At 26.8% G+C, this 23,527-nt stretch overlaps 2 protein-coding genes across 5 annotated transcripts in view; one reads left to right on the top strand and one right to left on the bottom strand.

Moving 5' to 3' along the window:
- Sirt6 (sirtuin 6) overlaps positions 1-738 on the bottom strand; it is a 29,970-nt gene extending 29,232 nt beyond the window's left edge. Inside the window, exon 1 of the mRNA XM_021146471.4 lies at positions 463-738. Within this exon, the coding sequence (XP_021002130.3) occupies positions 463-528 (66 nt within the window). The 5' untranslated portion in view covers positions 529-738. The remainder of the gene's footprint in view (positions 1-462) is intronic.
- LOC107442041 (small ribosomal subunit protein mS27) lies at positions 720-23,241 on the top strand. Of its 4 annotated transcripts, none has more exons than XM_087167656.1 (9): positions 720-964; positions 4,344-4,433; positions 5,334-5,404; positions 9,569-9,627; positions 11,173-11,366; positions 14,091-14,275; positions 16,675-16,911; positions 20,731-20,811; positions 22,525-23,241. In XM_087167656.1, exons 1-9 carry the CDS (start codon positions 892-894, stop codon positions 22,951-22,953), a joined length of 1,419 nt encoding a protein of 472 aa, XP_087023782.1. In that variant the 5' UTR covers positions 720-891; the 3' UTR covers positions 22,954-23,241. The 4 variants fall into 4 exon arrangements, with proteins under 4 accessions (XP_087023782.1, XP_087023781.1, XP_087023780.1 ...); XM_087167655.1 differs by having other exon boundaries at positions 762-973; XM_087167654.1 differs by having other exon boundaries at positions 762-979.
- The last annotated feature ends 286 nt before the right edge of the window (positions 23,242-23,527 follow it).

Below are 23,527 nucleotides of genomic sequence, written 5' to 3'. Positions count from 1 at the left end.
TTAGGACTTTTGTTACATTAATGATAAAATTCATAGCATAGGGAATACTATTAGTTTTCTGAACGTTATAGGTATAATGAAGGTTTTAATAATTAGTTTCACTTTATGATTTAATATTAAAGGACAAAATGCATTTTACAATCAAATCACAAGCTTCCATCATTTATGTTTTCCCACAGGTATCTAAGATATCAGTCACACAAACACATATATGTGTAGGTGTCTGTAAAAGAACATAAAAGATGAAAACTTTCAGGAGAAATTATAACTAAAACAATGCATATTAATTAAATAATTCATGACATAAAAAAAATTAAATATAACTATGAAAAAACAAGTGCCATGAAGAAACACATTTCAAATGCAAAACAAAAACATAAACACATATAATACATCTCGATCAAATTTATGATGATCTATACGGCCACATAAATATAATATGAATAAAAGAGCAAAAAAGACCTCTTTTAATCCACATATTCCTTTATCTTCATATTTAGACAAGCCATCAGCATAATTACAAGACATCTTTCCTGAATAATTTGAGTAAATTTGTTTACAGACCGATGTCGTTTAAAAAAAATTTCCTTAGATTTATTCCGAATTTTATGAACTTTGCGTTTGACTAGTCAACAAGGTTTTCAATATTAAAAGAACGAAAACTCGTTTTAGGGTTCTGGTGTATTTACTAGAGATCATAATTTGTAGATGAACCTAATGTTTCAGAGAAAGAAAAACAGAAAGCTCTCAACTCAACTCTGCTCGCAATATTTTGTAAACAAATATTGGGATTGGAGTGAAAATGTGCTTCAGAGCCGGACATTAGTTACATTTTTTTCAAACTCTTTTAAATTCTATATTTGTTCAATTATCGAACCAAAATAATAGACCATGAATAAAATACAGAGTTCTGGTATCTTAAAACGATTATTGTCTTCTAATATTTGTAAACACTGGCTGCTGTGTAGGTTTTGTATGCGTTAGTTCATTTTTTCTGAAAAATGTAAAATATCTCTAAGCATGTATATGTACATAAAGTTTGTATGCAAAACGGAATAAAAATTATATTTCTTTTTTAAAGCACAGAAGAGACTAATCATAAAAGGATTACAATGCTGTTAAGATAAGCTTAATTTTAAGTTTCTGTCTGTTGAAGACAAAGCACAGCTACTGTTTTATCTGTGGCTGAATAATCGCCAAGTCTTGGCTACTTCCAGGCAGCAGTCCGTCAGAAACTGAAGAAAACATCACAGGAAGGGACCAACTTGAAATGTATAACTGATAGCAATAACTAACATTTTTTTTAAAGTTTCCGAGTTTAAAATCTATTTGGCACCTTGGCGATTGTAGCTGGCACAACAGATCATGATACAGAAATATCCCCACTGTTTCAATCAAATAAGTGGCAGTTTTATGCAAATTTTTATTTCGCAGAACTATAAAAATAATGTTTCTGTTTAATAATTGTACTTGCATATCATTGCCCATCAGTGTTTGAGTATTGTCTACTATATTGCTTAATTTGTAGATGAAACAGGCTAATATTCTAGAGCCTCCTTTTTCAAGTCATAAAATTAAGTTTCAAAATTATGTCATCTTAGAATATAATGATAGATATGATGTAATAGAATATAATGACATCTTAGAATATGAACAGTTAGTTGGTCCACTTTTTTTTTCTCACTGAAAAATTAACCATATAGTATGTTATTTTTGTAACATAAACCTCCTTTTTTCTCCCATCTATGTTTGATTTTTTTCCAAACTGCTCAAATGATAGTTTTTGTAATAAAAGTTAAAATAAAAATTGAAGAGGACCAACATGGCTCTAGGGAAGCCGGAGTAAGTTGTGGGGCACGTTAAACAACCTAACAAAATGTATTCAGAAATAATACTAAAAGATAAATGTTATCCAATACAGTAATTACATTATATTCTTCAACATTTAAAATTAAAATGCATTTTTTAAGATTAAAAGATGAATAAATGATGTCCATCTTCAAATATAGAAAAAGATTATAGTTCGTACTGCAGATTTGCACTTATTCTTACTGCAAATTATTCTTACCGCAAATTATCTACTGAAATAAGCTAAAAAAAATATTTTTGGTACTAAATACTTTGCATATTGAAATATGGCATAGTAGTTTAAAATTATTTATAACAAATTAAAGTAATCATAAGATAAATCAATTAAAATCTGTGCCTAATATTTCCTGAACGGGGTTCAGGGAGAAAAAAAAATTAGGATTATATCTATATGCTTTATTATTTATCAAGATTTGTAGCACATATTGATAAAATGCATACTTGTAGATGATATGAATTTAAAGTAATTAAGCACGTTTATGAAATATATGTTCTTTTACTTCTTAAAATTTTGTTTCATTAATTTCAGCCTTTTCTAATTTGAATTGTTAAATAAGAATAATTTAAAGACTTTTATACTTCTAAAAAATATAAGTAAATTTAAATAATCATTATTAAGAGTTTATAATTGTATAATTTTACAAAATAACTAGAAAAATGTTTAGAATAAAAAGGACTCTGAATTTTGATTATTTTGTCCCAGTCTTTAGTGGACCATCAACATGCCTTATGTTCTATGTTTCACAAAAAAACTTTTCTCCTATCATATAAATTTGAATAGCAACAGGTTATTATTAAAAACTAAAAATATAATATTATAATTGCAATTTATTTTATTATCCTTATCGAAACAAATTTTTGAAGATAAAATAGTAAAGTTCAAGGATTATTTAGCTGGGCTCAAATATAAATTGTTTAAATAAAAAAAAAGAGCATACTTTAACTGAGCCTTGTGATTCTTTCATATTATTTGTAGTTCCAGTGGTATAGCATGTTAATGGATAAACAAAGAAAAATATTAAACAGCATTGAAATAATTTAGCCTGATTAACTGTGTCAGAGTAGATCCAATCTGCCCTGTCTATTCCTATGACATCATTGTTTTGCAGATATAGAGTAATTGATTTGTAAAAACAAAGTATCTAAAAATAAATTGTGTCTAGGTAGTTTAAAAGAATAGTAACCTTCCATGAAATGGAAGTAGAAAAGACATTTCTTCCTGAATGGTTTTTGATAACATTTTGAAAGAAATTCAGGTGTATAATATAAGTATAAGACCTATTTTTTTTAAAAAATATTTTGTTTTCTTAAATCAAACAAGTTATGTTTTTATTATATAACATTTTACTGTGTTCTTTTAAAAAACAACAAATTATTACCCAAAAATGATGAAACAAATCCATGAAGCCATTGAAATAATTAAATATTCTTAATCAAATCATGTTCATTTTATTTACATTGAATTTATTTTTCTGCTAATATCTTATGATTTCTTTCAAGTAGTAAATGTAGATTTGATGACAATAGATTTTTTATTTCTATATTTATGATAAATTGTATTATTCTATCTGTATAGTGTTTTTCCCCCCTGTATTTTTAGTTCATTATCTGAAATCAAACCCACCAACAAAATTTTTTTTAAAAAAAGAAAAAACTGAAAAATGACTCATATGAGAAATAAAATGTTATCAACCTCTGCACTAGATTTAAAAAAAAATATGTACCAACTTTCTTTGAAAGCTAAATCGGATGACATTTTCCAAAAATAATAAGGGATAAAATCTTTTTTATGTGGATTACACATTAATGCTTATTAAATAATTCAAAATAACACTTTACTAAGGGTAAGATAGAACAAATATCTCTCAAAAGGGAATTATGTATATGTTATTTTCATGTAAAATAATTCAAAATAAAATTTTTCAGCTTTAGTTTAGTTAATTACTTTTTTTAAAATTTAGTTGATATTCTGAGCTACTTATTTTCCAATAAAATATATAAACAAATAATAGTTTTAATCAGAAATTTAAAAAAGAAAAATCAACTAAATGCTGATTGAATTAAATTAATTTTTTTTAAAAAATCAATTAAACTCTGGGCTAACTTTTATATTTTGTCATTGTAAAGTTGCTTGCTGCTAGTTTAAAATGTTTTTGATAGGTTAACATTGTTAACATTTGTTATGTTAAAATTTTTAACTGCTTTTTTAATTGTTATTGACACCGTAAAAACATTTTTGTAAGGAATGAATTGTCTGTTAATATAAGAGTAATACCGTGCTAATTAAAACAAAACATTGATGCAAATGCTGTAACTTAATTACAAAAGAGCTCAAGCTGCGTAGAACACTTTTAATGTATTATTACATTTTAATTAGATGATTCTTTTTAATATTAAATCGAATCAAGATGACTTCATATATTTACAAATCATTCAGTTTATTATGGGAAATTTATATATTTATTTATTTGTAGCAAGCCGTACATTTTTATCAGAGGCTTACTTCTGTGAAGAAACCTGGAAGAAGAGAATGGACAGTTCTACTTTAAAAGATATTAAATTAGGTAATAGCTCTTATATATATATTTTATTTAATTCATAATTTCAACTAGTATTTAGAGAAAAAAAAATTATGTGCTTGGAATATAAATTCTATGAGTTTGAACTGAGCTAAAACAGATCATTAAGGTACATTGAAAATTTCATTTGCTACCCAGTTGTTCATAGTTCTGCTAGTTTTGTTGCTCTGTTATTTGAAAAATAACTTACTAAATGTTTTGAGTAGTTACTTTTCATAATTTGATCCAATTTTAATGCTTATGTGTTCTTATACCTAGAATGATGGGGTGTCCCCTTAGGTATATTTGTTGGTATCCCATTACCTCAGGTAGTTTTGGGTATAAGATGCTCTTTGGTATGCATTTATTGAAAAAAAGACTCAATTATCTAAGAAACTAATGTACCTATACTTTAAAAACCAATGTTCCATTGAATCAAATATTTTCATGCACCAAATGGAATAAAGTACCATAGAATATTAATAATCATTTCTGTTATCTGTTTTTATGAAATTAATTATGATTATGTTTTAAGATTCTGGGTGTCTATGTGATATAAACACAAAGAATCTGGGAAGGGCCAAACTGGCCCTTTCAGTCTTTTTAAGTATACAGCAATTCTTTCTAATGTTAGTACAAAAATAACTAACAACATCCAAAAGTGGGAATAATAACTTTTAATAATGCTAAATCTCTGTGGGTGTTTAACTATCACATAACCTCAACATCAAATGATTTAACTCCATTTCACAATATTAAGTATGCTGATATACCCTTTTTTTTCTTGTCCGTTTCAGCTCATAACTCTAATTTATTTGCTTATATTTCCATAATGTGTTTACTAATTAGAGCTTTCTTGATAAATCCTGAATTTAAATGTTAAATAAAACATTTAATTTTTTATAGATCAATATTTTGTTGATACTGATAAGAAATTTGGAACAAAGCGCCTTGTTAGTGGAGTTGATTTAGATATTGTAAGTATTATTATTATTTATTTATTTTTGTATTTACTGATTTTCTTAATATTTTTTCTGAAATTTAATTCTTTATCACAAATTAATATTCCATATCTCGATGTAAAATATTATAACTGTGCAACAACAGATACATGTTCCGTAATATTTTAAAATGTATATATCTTACTTATATGTTTATAAATTAAATAATGCATGTGATTGCTGTTATGGATTATTCTGTTATATATTTAACACACTAGGAAAGATTTCCTGCCATTTTGATTTATTTATGTATTGCAAAAATTTCTGTTATTTTTTAGTTGAGATGTTTTAAATTGGTCTGAATTAGTTTATTGTTATTTGTGAGACTGCTGTTGTTATATCATAATTTTTCCAATTTTACTTTAAATTATGCTCATAGTTTTTATATGTTTGTAAAGCCAAAAGTAATTGGAGTTTCAAAGCGTCAATAATGCTAAAATTTCTGGCTTAGAGCTTTACATGTATGTGAGACAGAATAATTCACGAAAAACAAAATTTCATCTATAAAATATTCAATCATATTGTTTGAAGCTAATATTTGCAGATAAAATGTTTACATGTCATTGTAATGATTGTGATTTGTAGTGTGCATAGTGATGATTTTCTTATTATTATTGCCATATATAGAGTGGGTACAAACAGTGAATATGCAAGAAGAAATGTTCTCAAATAATTTTGCTAGCTTTAATGTGTGAAATTATCCAAAACTTGTTATTGGTAAAAAAAAAAAAAAATTAACCGTGAATTTATGTACTATAAATTTTTCCAATGCAACTTTTTTCCTTTCTGAAAAAATTTTATTGTGGTAATTATCTCTTAAAGAATAGTTTTGTTTAAATTACTAAACATACATCGCTTAACATACCATAACCAAGTTTTGTAAAATTACCGAGATTACAAAATTAAGAAATACAAATTCACACTTCTACAAAATAAAAAATAAAAATTTTACCTCAAAATTTAACTTTAACTATGATGTCGAAAACATTTTTTTTTTCACTAAAATTACTAAAATGGTATCAGAATAATAAGAATGTAATTTAGAAGTTATAATTTTTTTTAAATATATATATATATGTAATAAGCGAGACAACAGCCTCTATGTTATCCCGGCAGATGTCGCTCGTCCGAACGAGATGGATAAAACTTTCTCGATGTAAAGGAAGAGTCAGTTGATAATGTTTTCTAAGTGAAACGGGTAACCTTAGTGGTTAAGAGTCTAGATGACTATATTATTAGTTAATTGAAGTTTGTTTCTGTGTGAAACTTGGAACCTGTGTGGTTCGATCCTGTGTAACTAAATGTTTCTGTGTGAAACTGAGAACCTGTGTGGTTCGATCTTTATTGTTTAAGAGTCTGTGTGACTCATATTATTATTAAAGAAAGCATAATCATTAAATGTCTTGATTGACTTTATTAATGGTAACCAAGGCATTTACATATATATATATATATATATATATATATATATATATATATATATATATATATATATATATATATATATATATACTCTTTGATTTGGAAAATTTTCTTTTCTAATTATTTTTCCACTATTTATTTGTAGAAATTCTATTTTATTGCAAACAATACACTGTTTGTAAAATCCAATACCAAATGGTTACCATCTAGCACTCGAATAATAAATTATTGCATGCTTATTGTTGCCTTCTTTCAGGATTCGCAAAGGTGAGTGCAGCCCAGAACAACCCATTTTTTTTTTTTTTTTTTTTTTTTCAGATTGGGCCCACTTGATAAAATCAATCTTTGTACCCACCAAGTGGGTTCTTTCACAATTTATCATTTCCTATCGATTTTCTTTGTAATTATCAAATCAAACTGTTCTTTGAAATAATCATCTTATTGTTTTTAAATTTGACTTAGTAACTTATATATAAATTATATGAAGTATGACTTATTTCATTAATCTGATCTGAGATATACACGAAAAAATAAAGTACATTATTGAAAAGGCATATTGTTAAATTTTATTATAATACTTAACTTATCATTGAAACAAATTATATGTAATATGCATACACATATTTGCATACACATGCACATATAACACTTATTGCATAATTTATTTGGATTGTAAACCCTTCAGAGTCTGTTAAAATACATTAATGGATATGTATTACAAATATCCAATATTTCCAAATAAAAATGATTTTTTAGACAAAGAATATTAAAAAAAATTTCAGTTAAAAAAAATTAATCTGTATTAAGTATGTTAAAAGAATTACCAAAATAATATTTATAATAATTAACCAATTTTATATTAAGATCTCAATTGTTCTCTGTTCCCGTTTTAATCTACTATACCTGTTTCAGAAAAATCTATTTTTAAAGATAAGTTTAGAATACTAAACCCGGAACCAATTTTATATTAAGATCTCAATTGTTGTCTGTTCCCGTTTTAATCTACTATACCTGTTTCAAAAATATCTATTTTTAAAGATAAATTTGGAATACTAAACCCAGAACTTGACAGAAAAAAAAAAAACATCATTTAGAATTTCAGTTGTTAGTCAAAACATTTTATCTAATGACTCAAATATTCACTGCTTTCTCATGACAGATAGAATAGGAAGAATATTTCAATAATAAGAAATAATGAGAGACATTTGATATTTCAAATTTTAGTTTCATGAAATTTTCAGGACACTTGATATTTAATATATAATTTACAGTTTAATGTGTACCAAAAATTTATTTTTTTTAATATTTATGAATCTTTGTTTAGTTTGCTGATATTTTATTTGATAAAAATTTGGTAAGTTCTGTAATTGGTATAATTACAAAAGAAAATTAAATTATAAAGTGAACATATAATTATTCATATTAATGAAATGTGAATGCATATTGTAAATATTGGTTGTTCTTGATATGTTGATTTGTACATAATTATTCATTAAATCTAATGAGCATTTCTGTTATTTCAAAAGCAAAGTGAATAATGAAGATAAAAATTGATAATTATTTGTATATAGCAAAGCATAAAAAATTCATACATTTAAAAATACAAATAAATATACCATATGAAACAAAAAGATGTGTATTTCATTTTGTAAATGTTTATAATGCTTCTAGAAATTAAATTAGTTAACTTTAAACCAAATTATGTGTTTATTTATAATTTTAAACTAATTACTTAACTTCTGCTTTACGTTGTGCGACGAATCTTTTCAGTAACATTGTCATTATGCAATTATACATTTAGACGGTAAAAAAAATGACTGAAATAATTATTCTTGTTACCGTTTCTTTTATTATTCATTTTGGTGATAATTAAGCAGTATTTTTCATCATGTAATGTATATGTTTATATTTAATATACTTAAGTATGCATTTAGAATATACATGAAAATAATCATTTGTCTTGAGGCAAAATCTGGCCTTTTCTTGAAAAAACTCACTTATCATTGGGTAAAATTGGGTTTTTTGCTGAAAAAACACACAAGGGCTGGGATTTTTCTAAAAACCCAGGATTTTGCAAATCCTGCTTTCTTCATGAGTAAGGTTCAGAAATACAAAAACAAGAATCACTCTTATTTGATAAAAATAATCTGTGTTTTATAACTTCTGACTGCTTGCAATTAGTAATATTCTGGCACTTTAAAGTGTAATAAATTCATGAAATATGCTAATCATAATTTTTGTCAAAAGAGTAACAAAATGTATCTGAATGTGTGATATAATGTAGCACATAATAATTAGCCACTATTTCACTATGTGTTTGCTATTATATTGTTTATTGCTGTTTATTTAATCATTCATTACCAAATAATTAATAAAATTGTTCTTAATAACTTTAAATATTTAATATAAAAAATATTTAATTTAAGGAAATATTTAATATAGAACATATTGATATATTTATTTTGCTTGCTTTCTGAGTTTAACTATTTTGATTATTTGATTTAGAATTTTGAATTTTTTACATTGTGTGGAAAATTACTTTACTATCTGACAAATTTATATTTATTTAAATATTAATATAGTAATTGAAGAAAAAGTTAATTTTCTATTAATTTCTCTTAATTACTATTTTCATGGTCTTAATATCAACTCCAAAGTCCATTTTTATTTTTGTTAAATTGAAATTTTAATAATAATGAATTCATTTTTTTTTTCTAGTTTGCAAGCCGTATTGATGATGAATCTCATCTTGATGAATTAGAACATTTACTTTACAGGTATATTTAAATTGCCATTCTATGTAATTTTATTAGATTTTCTCATTGCTTTAACTTTTGTGTTGCATTAAAAATATTTGTATTTTCTTTGTATTTAATATATTTTTTAAACTTTAGATAATTAATGTACAATGATATGTTACATGCTGTGAACACTTTTAGGGCTTTGTTTAATCATTTCAAAGAATCTTTTGTGTGAAAGCAAAAAAAAAATTAAAAGATAGAATTGCGGTGAACTTTGATATGTAAGCTTAAAAGAATACATTAAAAATTTTGTAGTATCGCTATTTTCAATATTGAAAATCAAAATTTCTTACAATTGATAACTGTGTTGGCAATTTAAAAGATTAATAGTTACTTTAAACAATTTATTTTCTTTAAATTTGTTTTTAATTTATTAAGAATGATTTATTTGCTTTTTAAATAGAATATTCTAAATAATCTTCTAGTATAAAGTATTCTATATATATTTTAAAATAGTTTTCTGCAAATTCTTTTTTATCTTTCAAATAAGTTCTTTAAATTTGGCACAGCTCTGTATGTTTCATGTTTTATGCCTGACCTAGATTTACTAAATTGTCTTATAATAATCATCACTTTCTTTGCTACGACATTTGAATTCATATCTCACTGAAATTCTATTTTTTCTTCCTCTTCTGAAATATCTCCTGATGCTTTTAGCTCTTTAATACTTCTAAATGTTCCTATTAATCACATATTGCAATATTATTATCTTCAGTATCCAAACTAATTCTTCAGGAGTGTCAGTTTCTTTTAAGTTTGTTGAATTAGCAAATTCCTTCCAACTTTTTGCATTAATAATTCATTGAGAAAGATTTGCTTACATTAAAATAAAGTATCCTAAAATATTCAACAATGTTCTAAAATAGTTTTCTGTAAGTTTGTTCTCTTTTCTAATTTGTTCTTCAAATTTCATGTGTTTTACTCCTAACCTAGGTTTACTAAATTATTTTATAGTAGTCATCACTTTGTCTGCTTCATCATTTGAATTCATGCCACATTTAAATTCTTCGATTTAAGAAAATGTATGATTTAATATATGATCATTTTTCCTAACCTAAAAATTTTTATCCTACTTAACACAACTTTTTAATTAAACATCTGTAAAAAAAAATATTTTAAAACTGAAATAATTTTTTTTCTACATGTTAAACATATTTAACACTGTTAAATATATTTTCTGTTGCAAAAATCTTTCACAAAATTCATATACTTTAAGATATGATACCCAAAAAATTGGTTAATAAAATTATTACTGTGCAAAGTTTGTTTTTTCAAAGTAGGTTTAATATTTTTTAAAAACTATTTCTTGTTTACATTGTTTTGATGAAATTATGTAAATTATAATAAAAATTAAATGCCATTCAGAATTTACAAAATAAACTAATTTTAAATTGAAAAAAGAAAGAAATCATCCCTACTTGCTATTTGTTGCATGAATTTTAAATAATATCTTGTCTTTTTTTATATGTAAAACTCCATTAAAGAACTTGCATTTAATGCTGTAAAATATCGTATTTGTAGGTTTAGAAGGACTAAAAGAGCGACTGAAATAAGAGATTCTACTACTTATGCTGCTGTTCGTATCTTCTTGAAATTTAAACAATATGAATCCTTGTTTCGCATATTAAATGATAGAGAAAGTTATGGTGTATTTCCAGATTTCTATTCATACAATATGTTGATGAACACATTTTTGCGAGAAAAAATGTTTAAAGGTAAAATTCTAATTTCTATAATTTTGTCGCTATTGCTTATAAAATTACTGTAATCATTTTCAAGAATGAAGTTATTAAAAAAAGAATAATAATCATTCTGATGGCCGTTCGCATTTACCTATGGAAAATTGTATTAGCATGTGAAATAAATATAAATTTTTGATTTTCGGGATAAATATGTGAGGCATTGAAGTTTTAAAATTATTAAATAATTTAGTTAGATTATTTTAAGATGTTTAATTTTATACCTATTTCAGTTTAAATTTTTATCATTCTGTAAATAATAAGTGGATCATTTGCCGTGTATAAGCACTTTTAATTTGCTTTAGCTCTCCGAAAATAATTAAGTTTAAGATTTCACTTAAAGTATCCAGTTGTAGAACTTAATAAAATAATTTTAACTGTTAATATGATGTGGTAAATAAAACAATTTGTTTCATCCAAAATTAATTTTAAAAAAATATTCATCCAAAAATAATAAAGAAAAATATTATAATTAATTACCACTATTTTTTTTTATATGATGCTGTGATCCCTGAACATGTAAAAATAAAAATAAATTCCTTGCTATTGACTAGAAAAGTGTTCTCTAAATATTATACTTGTGTATGTATATAAATAAACCATTCCACTATAGCCAATTGTTGATCTAGGAAGTCATGGAGATTCAAACTCTATCACTTCCTTGGCCAACAATTTCAAGACTAAGGACATTATTTTGAGAATGAAGTCAGTATTGTGTCAACATACCGTGTGAGTTTTTCATTGTTCAAAATAGTACTGGAAGTCTTTTCTGCAAATTCCTTTATGAGGTGTGCTACTTTTTCGTTTACAGCTTCAGCAGACTGAAATCTTGTTCTTTTAAATATCGATATTACCTTAGGGAGCAGTTAAAAGTTGCATGATTCAAGACAGAGGAATAAAGCAGATGATTTTAACTTTGCAGTGTTTTATTTGACTAGAAACTTCTTGAAAAAGAAAACAGAGTAAGCTGGCACATTCTTTTAAAAGGGAACCCGTGACTTGTTCTTTTACAATTCAGGCTGTTTTTCATAATTTAGCAAGGACTTCAAATTTCTTAATATTGATTAATAGTTTGACTTTCTGGGACAATCTGACAATAGTATGGATAATTCATCGACTTTTTTACAATATTTTTATCCGTGTTTGAAGTGGAAGAGTGACCCTGATAAGACTGATCGCCTATACCTTGGCAATACCTTAGCCACTTAAGCATTCATGCATGTGATAATTATTCAATACTATTTATTTCTTATAATAACAGATAAGTTTCGATTGCGCTTTTTTGAAGTTTCGTGTGAAAATTTGCAACAATTCATTGCTTTACTGTAATTTTCTTATTTTTTTCATCGAAGCAAAACTACAGCTCTAATTCATATGAACGCCACAGCCAAATTAAATTATTTAAAGACACAGGAGATACACATTTGAAAGAAAAAGCTACAAGCCACACCACTTTCGATCTTTCACATTTGGCGAATGCATAATTCTTCTCAGGAAGCATCAGTCTCGTTGTTTTATTGCTATGCCTCCTATATATGTGTGTGTTTATATACAGAGATGATTGTGCTCCAGAAAAAAATCTGGATTTCTGGATTTTTCACTAAATGCAATCCAGAAGTTTCTGTAAATCTACGGTCCAAAAGTTTTAAGAAATCATCGATCACATTTATGTATAGAAATTCTTGTATGTTTTGTTGAAAAATATTAGAACTGGAATTTATTCTTGGCATCTCTTTCATTTGTAAATATTTTTTTCTGGTAGAATAGATGCTTAGAGATAAAAGTGAACTTATAAATAATTATTCATTTAAATTATGCTGCATATAATTTCATTATAGTTTCATGTTTTGAAAATATCAATGATTTAAATTTATAGGGACATATATATTTTGAAATGCATCATTAATGATTTTACTCAAGAAAGTTTCAGAACTTTTGAGTTGAACTCACACTCACTCCTATATATATATATATATATATATATATATATATATATATATATATATATATATATATATATATATATATATATATATATATATATATATATATATATATATATATATATATATATATATATAACTTTTTAATGGAGGTAAAGGGATCCTAGAGAAGCATTTTATTATTAAATGTGTGTCTGAATGTTATGTCAATAAGCACTAGCAGATGGCCTGAATTATGGAAAATAATGATTTTTCAGTCTAGTTAGACTTGTTTGTTCACCATCACTTTTGTCAGATTTGTCATGTTTAAATATTTTTTTTGTCATGGCATTTAATAAAAATCACTATCTTTCTTGGATTTCTTTAAAAATCTTGCCACCAACCTGACTGCAACTGCTGGAGATGTTAAGGGTATGTCTAGAATCGATTTAATTGTAGTGATCTATGCTCTGATGGAGTAAAACATCTACTAGTGCTGGTGGTTGCTTTTTTGAGCAAACCTGACCTGTGACCTCTTGTAATACAGCACTTATCAAACAGTTAGAAATAACTTTGACTTGTCTTTTGAATTTTCTTTGGGACCCAAGTTTAAACAAGTTGTTTCCGGACACGCTTTCAATATGCATATTTTGTTACCTTCTACCATGCTAAAAAATTTTGCTCTTTTTATGTATTTAAGTAATTTTTTAACTTTGAAACTTCATGTAATGGATAGCACTGGAAAAGAATGAGTCTAAAGAAGCTTTATTTTTTTCAGAGGCAGCAAATGTTGCAATTTTGATGATGCTTCAAGAAAACTTTGAAAATAAACTAAGCTGCTTACTTGGACTACAATCTTGCCAGAGTTTTCTAGATAACTGTCCTATAGAATTGTTGCAAGAAAAAGAAATTGATGAAATTGAGGAAACAAAAAAAGATGAAGATGATGATGAAGAAGAAGAAGTGAGTATCAGCTTTCTATTCTTTATTCAGCTCTATCACTAAGAATGAAGATATAAATACTGCTAACATGAAATTTTTTTTAAATACTTAAATTGTTCAATTCAAAGGAACTTAAATTTTATAATGAAATTTTGTAAGTCATAATCACCGATGATTCCACTAGACTTTAGAAACTATGAGTCCTTTGGACCAAAGACTTCCGAATTTTTGGTTCCCTTTTTAAAAAATGGACAGAAAAATTTATTGCTAGGTAATAGGTAATTTTATTATGAATAACCAGGTAATGGGACCTCATGACAGAGTCAAACCTCTTCAATGTGAGCACACTTAATATGAATTTCTTTTAAGTGAACTAATTTTCTATTCACTGTCAATTATTTATGCATATAATGCTTTAATTGTAAAGCTAACTGGCTTAATGAAATAACTTTTTTGAGTGAATTTTAATTTTACTATCCATGAAAAAGTGTGACTTTTAATGTAAACAGACACTTTTATCTTCGCTCTAACAGGTGAGGAAACTGATGATTCACATTGTCATTAATACTATAAGTGAATTTATTTCTAAAAAATATTCCTTGTTAAATTAATATTGCTTTGTTAAATTAAGGCTAGGTTGTTAATGACCCTAAAATTCTTAAAAAAATGTCCTTAAAATATAGAAACAAAACTTTAAAAAATTATCTTAAGAGGAAAAATAATACCCTTAGCATGTTTTATATTACCATTTTTTTTTCTAAAAAAATCCCCTACTTTTATTCATAAATTAAATAAAAATAAATAAGTAATTCAAAGAAATATGTAAATAATATATAAAAAATTTCAATTCAAAATTTGTGAAGAAAAAAATTAATTCAGTATCAACATTTTCTTAAAAGGTTCAAAATATTCAGAATTCATGAGAAAAAAAAAGTAAAAAAGAAATAATCTAAGAAATGACTAAATGCATTTATCATTGACATCCTGGCTGTAGTTATAATGTTGAAAATTTACCATTTCAGTTCTCAAATAAAAGAGTTGAATTAATTGAACAGATCTGTGAGGAAGGCATGACTGAACCAATATTCTCTTTTATAAAGTAGGCAACGGCATAAGCCCTTTCTAACTTCAAAATGAATAGAAAGTCTTATTGAGCTTTCACCAGTGTTAAAAGAGACAATTTTATATGGGTGTAAACAAGCAGGTTTTCTCAAATAAAAAGTGCAATATTCTTTTTTTAATATAGGTGGTCATTTTCCCCTTACTCATATAAGTTATTTCAAGAAAATGATATTGCTGGTTGCCACATTTCTACTAATAAAAACTAAAAACATATAAAGGACCAAAATGTGTCTTTTTTTTAAAAAAAATTTATTTAATTAGCAAAAACTGTATTATCTGTCAGCATTTTTTTACAAAATAAACCACACAATTTTCTGTACAATTATTAAACTTCATCTAAACCATTATAATTTTATTTCTTTAAATTAATAATAATTTTAACCTTCCAAGTGTTTAGTTGTATTTAATATGAGAATATAAAAATCATAAATGATTTAGTATTGAATGAAAAATAAAAATACTTTTGTTGACGTAAAACATTTTGTGTTTAGGAAAGGTGTTTTAATTAATACAAAATGTCTTTGTATTCAATGATTTCTAGAACAAAACATTTTCAAACTGATTTACCTAAACTACATTTAACATGAACAAATGTTTTTCGCCCCTTCAAATCGACATTTACGAGATTTGACTCTGATATACGCCGAAGAGCCATTACATTATGAGCACCCCCCCTCTATAACAATGGGCTCGCCCAGGTTTTCATGGTTTCTCTCCCTGGAACAATGTTTTCATGGGGCACATTAGGACCCATAATCCTCATAGAACAATCCCTGACCTCTGTAACCTACTTGAACATAGTTGCAGTCCAGGTTCACCCATTCATGGCAACAGTTTTTCCTGGGGGGGGATGGTGTTTACCAACAGGATAATGCACCATGTCATAAGGGTCGAATCGTCAAGGAACATTCCAGTGACTTTCAAGTCATGTCTTGGCCCCCAAATTCACCTGACCTTAATCCAATAGAGCATTTGTGGTCCTACTTGGAAAACCAAATTCGTGCTGCCACGCTACCCCCTCGCAATGTGGTGGAGAAATTGCAGGACCAGTTGGTGAGCGCTTGATACAAGATACCTCAGACTACCTATCAGCACCTTGTGGAATCAATGCCACGGCGGGTGCTAGCAGTTTTGAGGGCTAAAGCTGGTCCTATATGTTATTAACAGGGTGGTCATAATGTAATGACTCTTCGGTGTATATGAATTAAACATTTCAAAATGTCTTTTGAATGACAGGAAAATAATATGTTACATTGTTATAGGATTGTATATCCTAAGCCTATATATCTTTCTTTCAGACTCTGTTAAGAGTACCTTTTATTCGTAATCCATGGTTTGATGATCATTTTGACATAAAAAACCCACAACATCTTCTTGGGAAAACTTTATATCTTATAGGACGGGAGGTGAACAATTCTTTATTAGGACAATCTTATCAGCTATATGGATTAGCACTTTATGAAAAATGGGAGAAAGTGACTGATCTTTTGAAACTATATTCAGAATCTGATGATATTGCTCTGTTGAGTGATGTTGTAAGTATTTTTTTATTAGAAATTATTATGTAAAAAATTTCTTTCCGCTGATGTTCAACTCAGGGTTGCCACAGGCGACTTAAATGCAACGATTTGCAACTATTTTCAGCATGAGGCGACTTTGGCAACTTTTTATGCCTGAAAAGACTAAAAAGGCAACTATTTTCAGGAAAAGGAGACTTTTCTGTTCTCCTAGCAATGTTTTTTAGCATAATTGGGTTGAAAACCTGCTGCCCGTGAAATCTTCTGAAGACACTAAATTTCTTTTGTTAGAAAATGTAAAATAAAAATAATAAAATTAAAAAAAATTAAATAAATAATTAAAGCATTAAAAAGTTTTAGATTTCAAATTTGAGTCATCACTTTTTAATGCATTCAATTTGCATAGATTCTAAGTCTATTTCATTTCTTGATCGCGTTTTGAACGGTTATTGCTAAGAAACTCTGCATGATTTTAAAAATCCCAATTTTTAATATAATGCATGAATTTTGAATTTGAGTAATATATTTCACAATATATATATATATATATATATATATATATATATATATATATATATATATATATATATATATATATATATATATATATATATATATTTGCTAAATCAATTCCGTTTCACCAATTTGCTAAATTGGTGAAACGGAAAATTTCTTAGAAAAAGTGTGTGTGTTTTTTTTTAATGAAAAAGTATTTTTTGAATGAATTCTTGTAATTAAAAGTATTTAATTTTCTGCAAATATACTATTTTTTTTATATAAAAATTTAGAGCTAGAACACTTTTGTTTACATAAAAATTATCGTATTTGCCACCAACGTGACTAAATATATCATAGTATATGACAATTAAGCCATTTAATGAAATTTTAGTCTTATTTTTGCTGAATTTTTGTTCTTATTTGGGCAACTATTTCATGCTTTAGGCTACTAAAAGCAACTATTTTGTTCATTTTTTACTGTGGCAACCCTGTCAACGTATCTATTATGATAAATCAATTTGGAATCTATTTTAATCAATAATTGTTCAAGGTAATATTTAATGCAATTATTCAATTACACATAATTGAAATTGTCTTTAAAATAACTATTTTTTAAATTAATTTATATGAATAAATTATTGAAAATTTTTTATTGCAACTGAAGTTCAAAACAAATGTTAAATGAAATTTGGCTCTCGTAGTTTTAATGATTAATAAGAGCATTACTTTTGATAGAATTTTAAGAAATTGTTAAATTTTTTACTTGTAATCATATATTTTTCTATGTAATCATATATTTGTAAGTTAATTTTATGTAAAATTTATTTTAAACCTCGCGCCAAAATTTAAGACTAAAAGGATAAAATTTTTCTTACAAATTTATCTTGTAACAGTGTTTTTTTAATTAGCTATCATAAAAATGTATTTTTCTTAATATCTTCCTATTTATTCGATATTTTTTTAAGCTTATTACTTCTGAATCTTGTGTATATATATATAGGTGGAACAGAATTAAGTATCAAGTATCAAATTAATGAAAATCCTTTTAAATTTTTGCATGATTTAAATTAAATGATTGTTTTAATAAAAAAAATCAATGATTTAAATCAATTTTTTTTTATTTATTATAATTTATAAACATATTTATTTGTTTGTGATTTTTTTTAATGTCTGATTCCATTCATGTTGAAGGTTTTATCTTGAGAAATAATGAACGAGGGTAACGAGTATAAATTATTATTTGATGCTCTAAATCAGTCATGTCAAAGATACGGCCCGCGGGCCACATCCGGCCCCCGGTTCGTATCAATACGGCCCGCGATCGCGATATGTCACAGAAAGAAGAATCTTGTTTTTAGACTTCACTCGATTCCTTTCTGGAAGTTTTAAAATGTGCGCACTACATTTATAAGTAATTTCAAGGGCAGCGCGTGCCTAGACAAGCGAGAGAGATAGACAGTAACGACATTTCTTAGCAACAAGCGGAATCTTCGACTGGAATATACTTAGCAGCACAACGATGGCGCTCCTGCCATGGCTGGCAATCATTCGGGCGTTGTAACTAAATTAAAACAGAAAACATCAGGGAATTTTTTGGGATTTCCCTGTATAATTCATCAGGAATCATTGGCATCCAAGCATTTAATAATGGACCGTGTCATGCTACCTATAATTAAAATAGTAAAGTTTATAAGGAGCAGAGGACTAAATCACCAACAGTTCAGGCAGTTTTTACAAGATTTGGACGAAATTTTTTTTGATGACCCTTATTTCCCTGAAGTTCGTTGGCTCAGTCGAGGAGTTGTGTTAGAAAGATTTTTTGCATTACGTGACCCTATTCAAGCCTTCATGTAAGAAAAAGGCAACCCAATTGATTATGACAATGACTGGTGGATTGATTGTGTCTTTTTGGTAGATATGAATTAACACTTGACTGGTCTGAATGTAAATTTACAGGGTAAAAATCTGATTGTCACTCAAATGTATTTATGTATTCAAGCCTTTGAAACAAAGTTGAGGCTGTGAGAAAATCAGGAAAAAAATCAAACTTTGGATCATTTCCCTCATTTAAAATCATTTGGCACAGTGAACCAAAAAACTTGGATCAGTATTCTCAACTTCTGCAAAATCTGATCACGGAATTCAACAATCGTTTTGAAGACTTCCACAAAATGAATGAAACGGAATTCCCAATTTTCAACTATCCATTCAATTTTGAAGCTTCACAGACACCAGTTCATTTGCAAATGGAGTTGATGAATCTTCAATCGGACAGTATTTTATATACCATATAATTAGATAAATACACCATAAATATATTATATACCATATAATTAGATAAATAAAATGTTATAATATTTTTCAGTAAATTTTTTTTATTTGAATCTGGCCCGCCTACACATTTTAAATTTAATATATGGCCCCCTACAAAATTGAGTTTGACACCTCTGCTCTAAATAGACTAAACATATAATAATAAAAAAGTGATTAAAGTTGGATTTAAATAATGTGAAACTTTTTGAATGTAATTTCCATGTATGTGATATAATTTGTAATTTAATAAACAAATTTCAATTATACCAATTTAGTTTTAAGTTTATTTAAATATAAATACATTTAAAACTGGTTAAACACGTAATCTGTGTGTTTAAATAATGGAGAAAAGCCTAGAGTTATTAAGAGTAACCTTTTTTTTTGTCTCCTGATCTAATTTAATTTATTCTTCATGTGATTAATAGATTTTGTTTTACATATCTATACTTCAACTGTCAATTTTTTTTCTATTTTTACTAATTCTTAAAAGTTTTGAGCTTAAATTAAATAATGCTTTTGTTTTTATTAGTTTGTTATACATATCTAATTAATTTTACTATTTCAGTTAAAAATATTTAGTACTTAAGTTATAATATTTTTTTTAACTAATAAGCAATATTAATGTTTTTATCAAAGCATTGATTGGTATAAATTTTAAAAAAAATTTATATTTTTAAATCATGTTTTTAACAACTGTGCAACATATATGACAGGAAGGCAAAAGAGGTGTATAAACTGTGTCGGAGATCCCATGTTTTGTTTTAAAAATAGATTTTATTACCTCGACATTTTCTGAATGAGGGAAACTTGAATCATTATTTTCACCTATGGGTCATTAAAACCTTATTTGCAAAAATTATTATATATATTTTTTAAAAAAAACATGCAATAATGGGAACTTTCTACCCTTTTATGTTTATTTAGTTTTGAATACATTGTTTTAGTTTTTTTAGCTGTTCTCTTGTTTAGTATTTGTGTGAGACTTAAATCTGTGAAAATGTTAAAAAAAGAATGTTTTAATTTTAGATTGGAAAAGTTATGCATCAAATTGATGCTATTCCTGAGGAAAGTAAAACCTTGAAGGAAAATTTAAGTCAGCAGTTTAATGTAAGTTAATAATTATTTTTTTTTTTGTGATATAGAATGTATATACTGGTCAAAATAATGGAAATATTTTTATCCTAATGTATTTTTTCATATTTCTCAAGAAATACTTCAAGAATTATTTTAAACCTTCAGAAGTGTTTAGATCATGCAAATTCTCATAGATATCAATGAAGTTTAAAGCTCTTAGAGGTTTGAGGGACTGACAATAAATTACAAACTGAAAATAGTGCTTTTGCACACCCTCAGTAAAAAAATATAACAATAGATTTGTAACTTGCGACAATTATTTTAATTATTATATGCACTAATTGCGCAAAGTTTCGTAGGCTTAACTTAAATATTTATGGAGATATTGGCACTTTTATACATATAAAAAAATTCTCTTATGTTTTTTGGCTTATAGCCATTTTGTTTTGTTTGTATTACATTATTAATGTAATTTGTTTGATTAATGGTTTTTCACCTCAATAGATAGATGTAGAGTTGCGATGGCTCAGGGGATAGAAAGTTCGCCTTCCAATGAGGTGAGCCGGGTTCGAATCCCAGTCGATATGAATTCCGCATCTGGCTTGCACTGACCACAGTGCTGACGAGAAATATTCTCAGTGGTAGATGGATCATGGGTTAGAGTTCTCTTGGCATCAGGCTAACCGCAGTAGGTTCTCGTGGTCTTTCTCTTCATTTAACGCAATGGCGAGTTAGTTCCAACAAAAAAGTCCACCATGAAGGCAAAATTTCTCCCAATACTCGATCCTGGAGTTCCCTTGTCTTCAGGATTGGGTTCAAATTTGCATGGCTGCAGAGTTGAGCATTAGTAGTCCTAAACCCATAAAATTGGGTCAATGACGGTTATAATATAAAAAAATTGAAATAGAGAGGTGTATTGTGAATTTTTAAAGCTCCACTTTGGGGACTTTGTCAGTACAGAATGTTTTATTTTGAACTTAATTACAGAAACCTTATATTCAGATCAATTGAGGTCTTTGTTATCAAATGATATATTATGTTTTTTTCAGATAATAATATGCAATTTTCATAACTGTTCTGAATTAATTATATAACTTGTAATGTTTATTCAGTCAGTAGATTATTATTTAAGCATAACAGATATTATTTTTTAAGGCTTGTTTCTCTAGGGCTTTGCCAGTATAGCTTGTTTTCTTTCAGACTTAGTGCTACTGAATCTAACATTTAATTGATTGAGGGCTATGTCATCAAATGAAATTTTATCTATTAGTGAATGATATGCTATTTTCATAACTGTTTTGAGTTAATTATATAATTTATAGCTTTTATTCTAACAATTAATTTCAGTTATCAAAAATTTATGGCTAGAAATGGATAATTTAGTCTGTTTTTAGCCAGCAATAATTCGTATAATAATTATTTGAAAGTTTCAAATTGTCAATCTGAACAACCATCACAGTTACAAGAAAATGAAAATAATCTATATATTTAATATTTATATTATTTAATAATTTAATAATTTTTTTTTAATTTTAAATATTTAAGCCATTTGTAAGTAAAGACAAATTCATTTTGATGAACTATAACTAAATAAACTATAACTTTTTTATTTTCTTTTGCAAAAGAGTTTCAAAAATTTTTTTTACTGTACATTTTGTTTGAAAATTAGGTTTACAAATGAAATTATTAAGCCTGTTGGTTGTTACTAGTATTATAGCAGTACAATGTTTGCATTCATGTTTCCAGAAATATTTCCAAGAGTTGAAGTCTAAAAACAAAATCATTGATGGTTCTCTTTGTGCTGCTCTTGCTGATGCTTTGAAGGATATGTCTAGCCTAGAAAAAGAAGATATTGAAGCACAAAAAAGGCTGTTTGTGGAGTGGGAAAAGCAACGGGAACTCGCTCTCAAAAAGCAGAATCAGGATATTGATAAAGAGGTAAGATTGAAGGTAATAGAGGAAAAGAAGGAGTATTTATTTTGGAAAGAAAAATTGCTTTTCTTCTTTGAGAATGAAGAAAAAAATTTGGATGAGCTGAAGAAAGCAGAACAAATAATTGAAGCTATCAAGAAAAAAGAAGATGTGAAGGACACTTATTTTCCACCTGAGATTACCAAGAAGAAACAGCTGAGGAAGACCAAATATCAACGTTTAGCCCGAGTGAAGAAAATCTAGTTAGGATTTTATATTACTTTTTCATAGATTGTACAGTTAAATAATGACTATTTTAAAATCTCTGTCTTCTTTATTTATCCTTTTTATTTATCAATTTTTTTAAATACCAGTTTAATGTTTATTAAATTTATTGTTTTCTTAAAAAAATTTATAAATAAAAACTAGGTAATGGATTGAAACTTTTCTGAACTCTTTGGTGGTTGGGCCAAGAATCAAAGATTTCGTTCATCTTACCACGTTCAGTCCCATTTCTTAAAAGAGAGAATGATTATTAAAATTTTAGCCAAATTACTGTGTTTTTACTTAAATTCCTTTTTTTTCTCTTCATTTTACATAAGTTTTGTCATGATTATTATTAAGTGTAATTAGTACACAAGATCTTCTTACTATAAACAACTAACATTTTATCAACAATCACTTGATACATTCACAAAGCAGTGCACAGTTACAAAATACTGCATGCTGCATAATGACACACTTTAAAATAGTATCCTGTGGCAGGTTTCTTATAAAGAGGTTGAAAGACTTTTTCGCACAATATTAAAAGTGCTTCAAACAAAAGCTTGTTTATAGA

The sequence above is a fragment of the Parasteatoda tepidariorum genome, chromosome 7 (genome assembly GCF_982258835.1).
Source record: "Parasteatoda tepidariorum strain Cologne lab strain chromosome 7, Ptep-v5.0, whole genome shotgun sequence".
In the NCBI taxonomy this organism is placed as follows: Eukaryota; Metazoa; Arthropoda; class Arachnida; order Araneae; family Theridiidae; genus Parasteatoda; species Parasteatoda tepidariorum.
Note: the sequence above shows the minus strand (reverse complement) of the source record. Positions and strands in the feature narration are given on the sequence as shown.

Excerpts from the sequence above, each read along its gene's own strand:
- LOC107442041 (XM_087167654.1), top strand. The coding sequence starts at position 892 with ATGAATAAAATACAGAGTTCTGGTATCTTAAAACGATTATTGTCTTCT. Across the intron at positions 5,405-9,568 it reads GTGGAGTTGATTTAGATATT|TTTGCAAGCCGTATTGATGA; the intron begins GTAAGTATTATT and ends TTTTTTTTCTAG. Across the intron at positions 16,912-20,730 it reads TTGCTCTGTTGAGTGATGTT|ATTGGAAAAGTTATGCATCA; the intron begins GTAAGTATTTTT and ends TTTTAATTTTAG.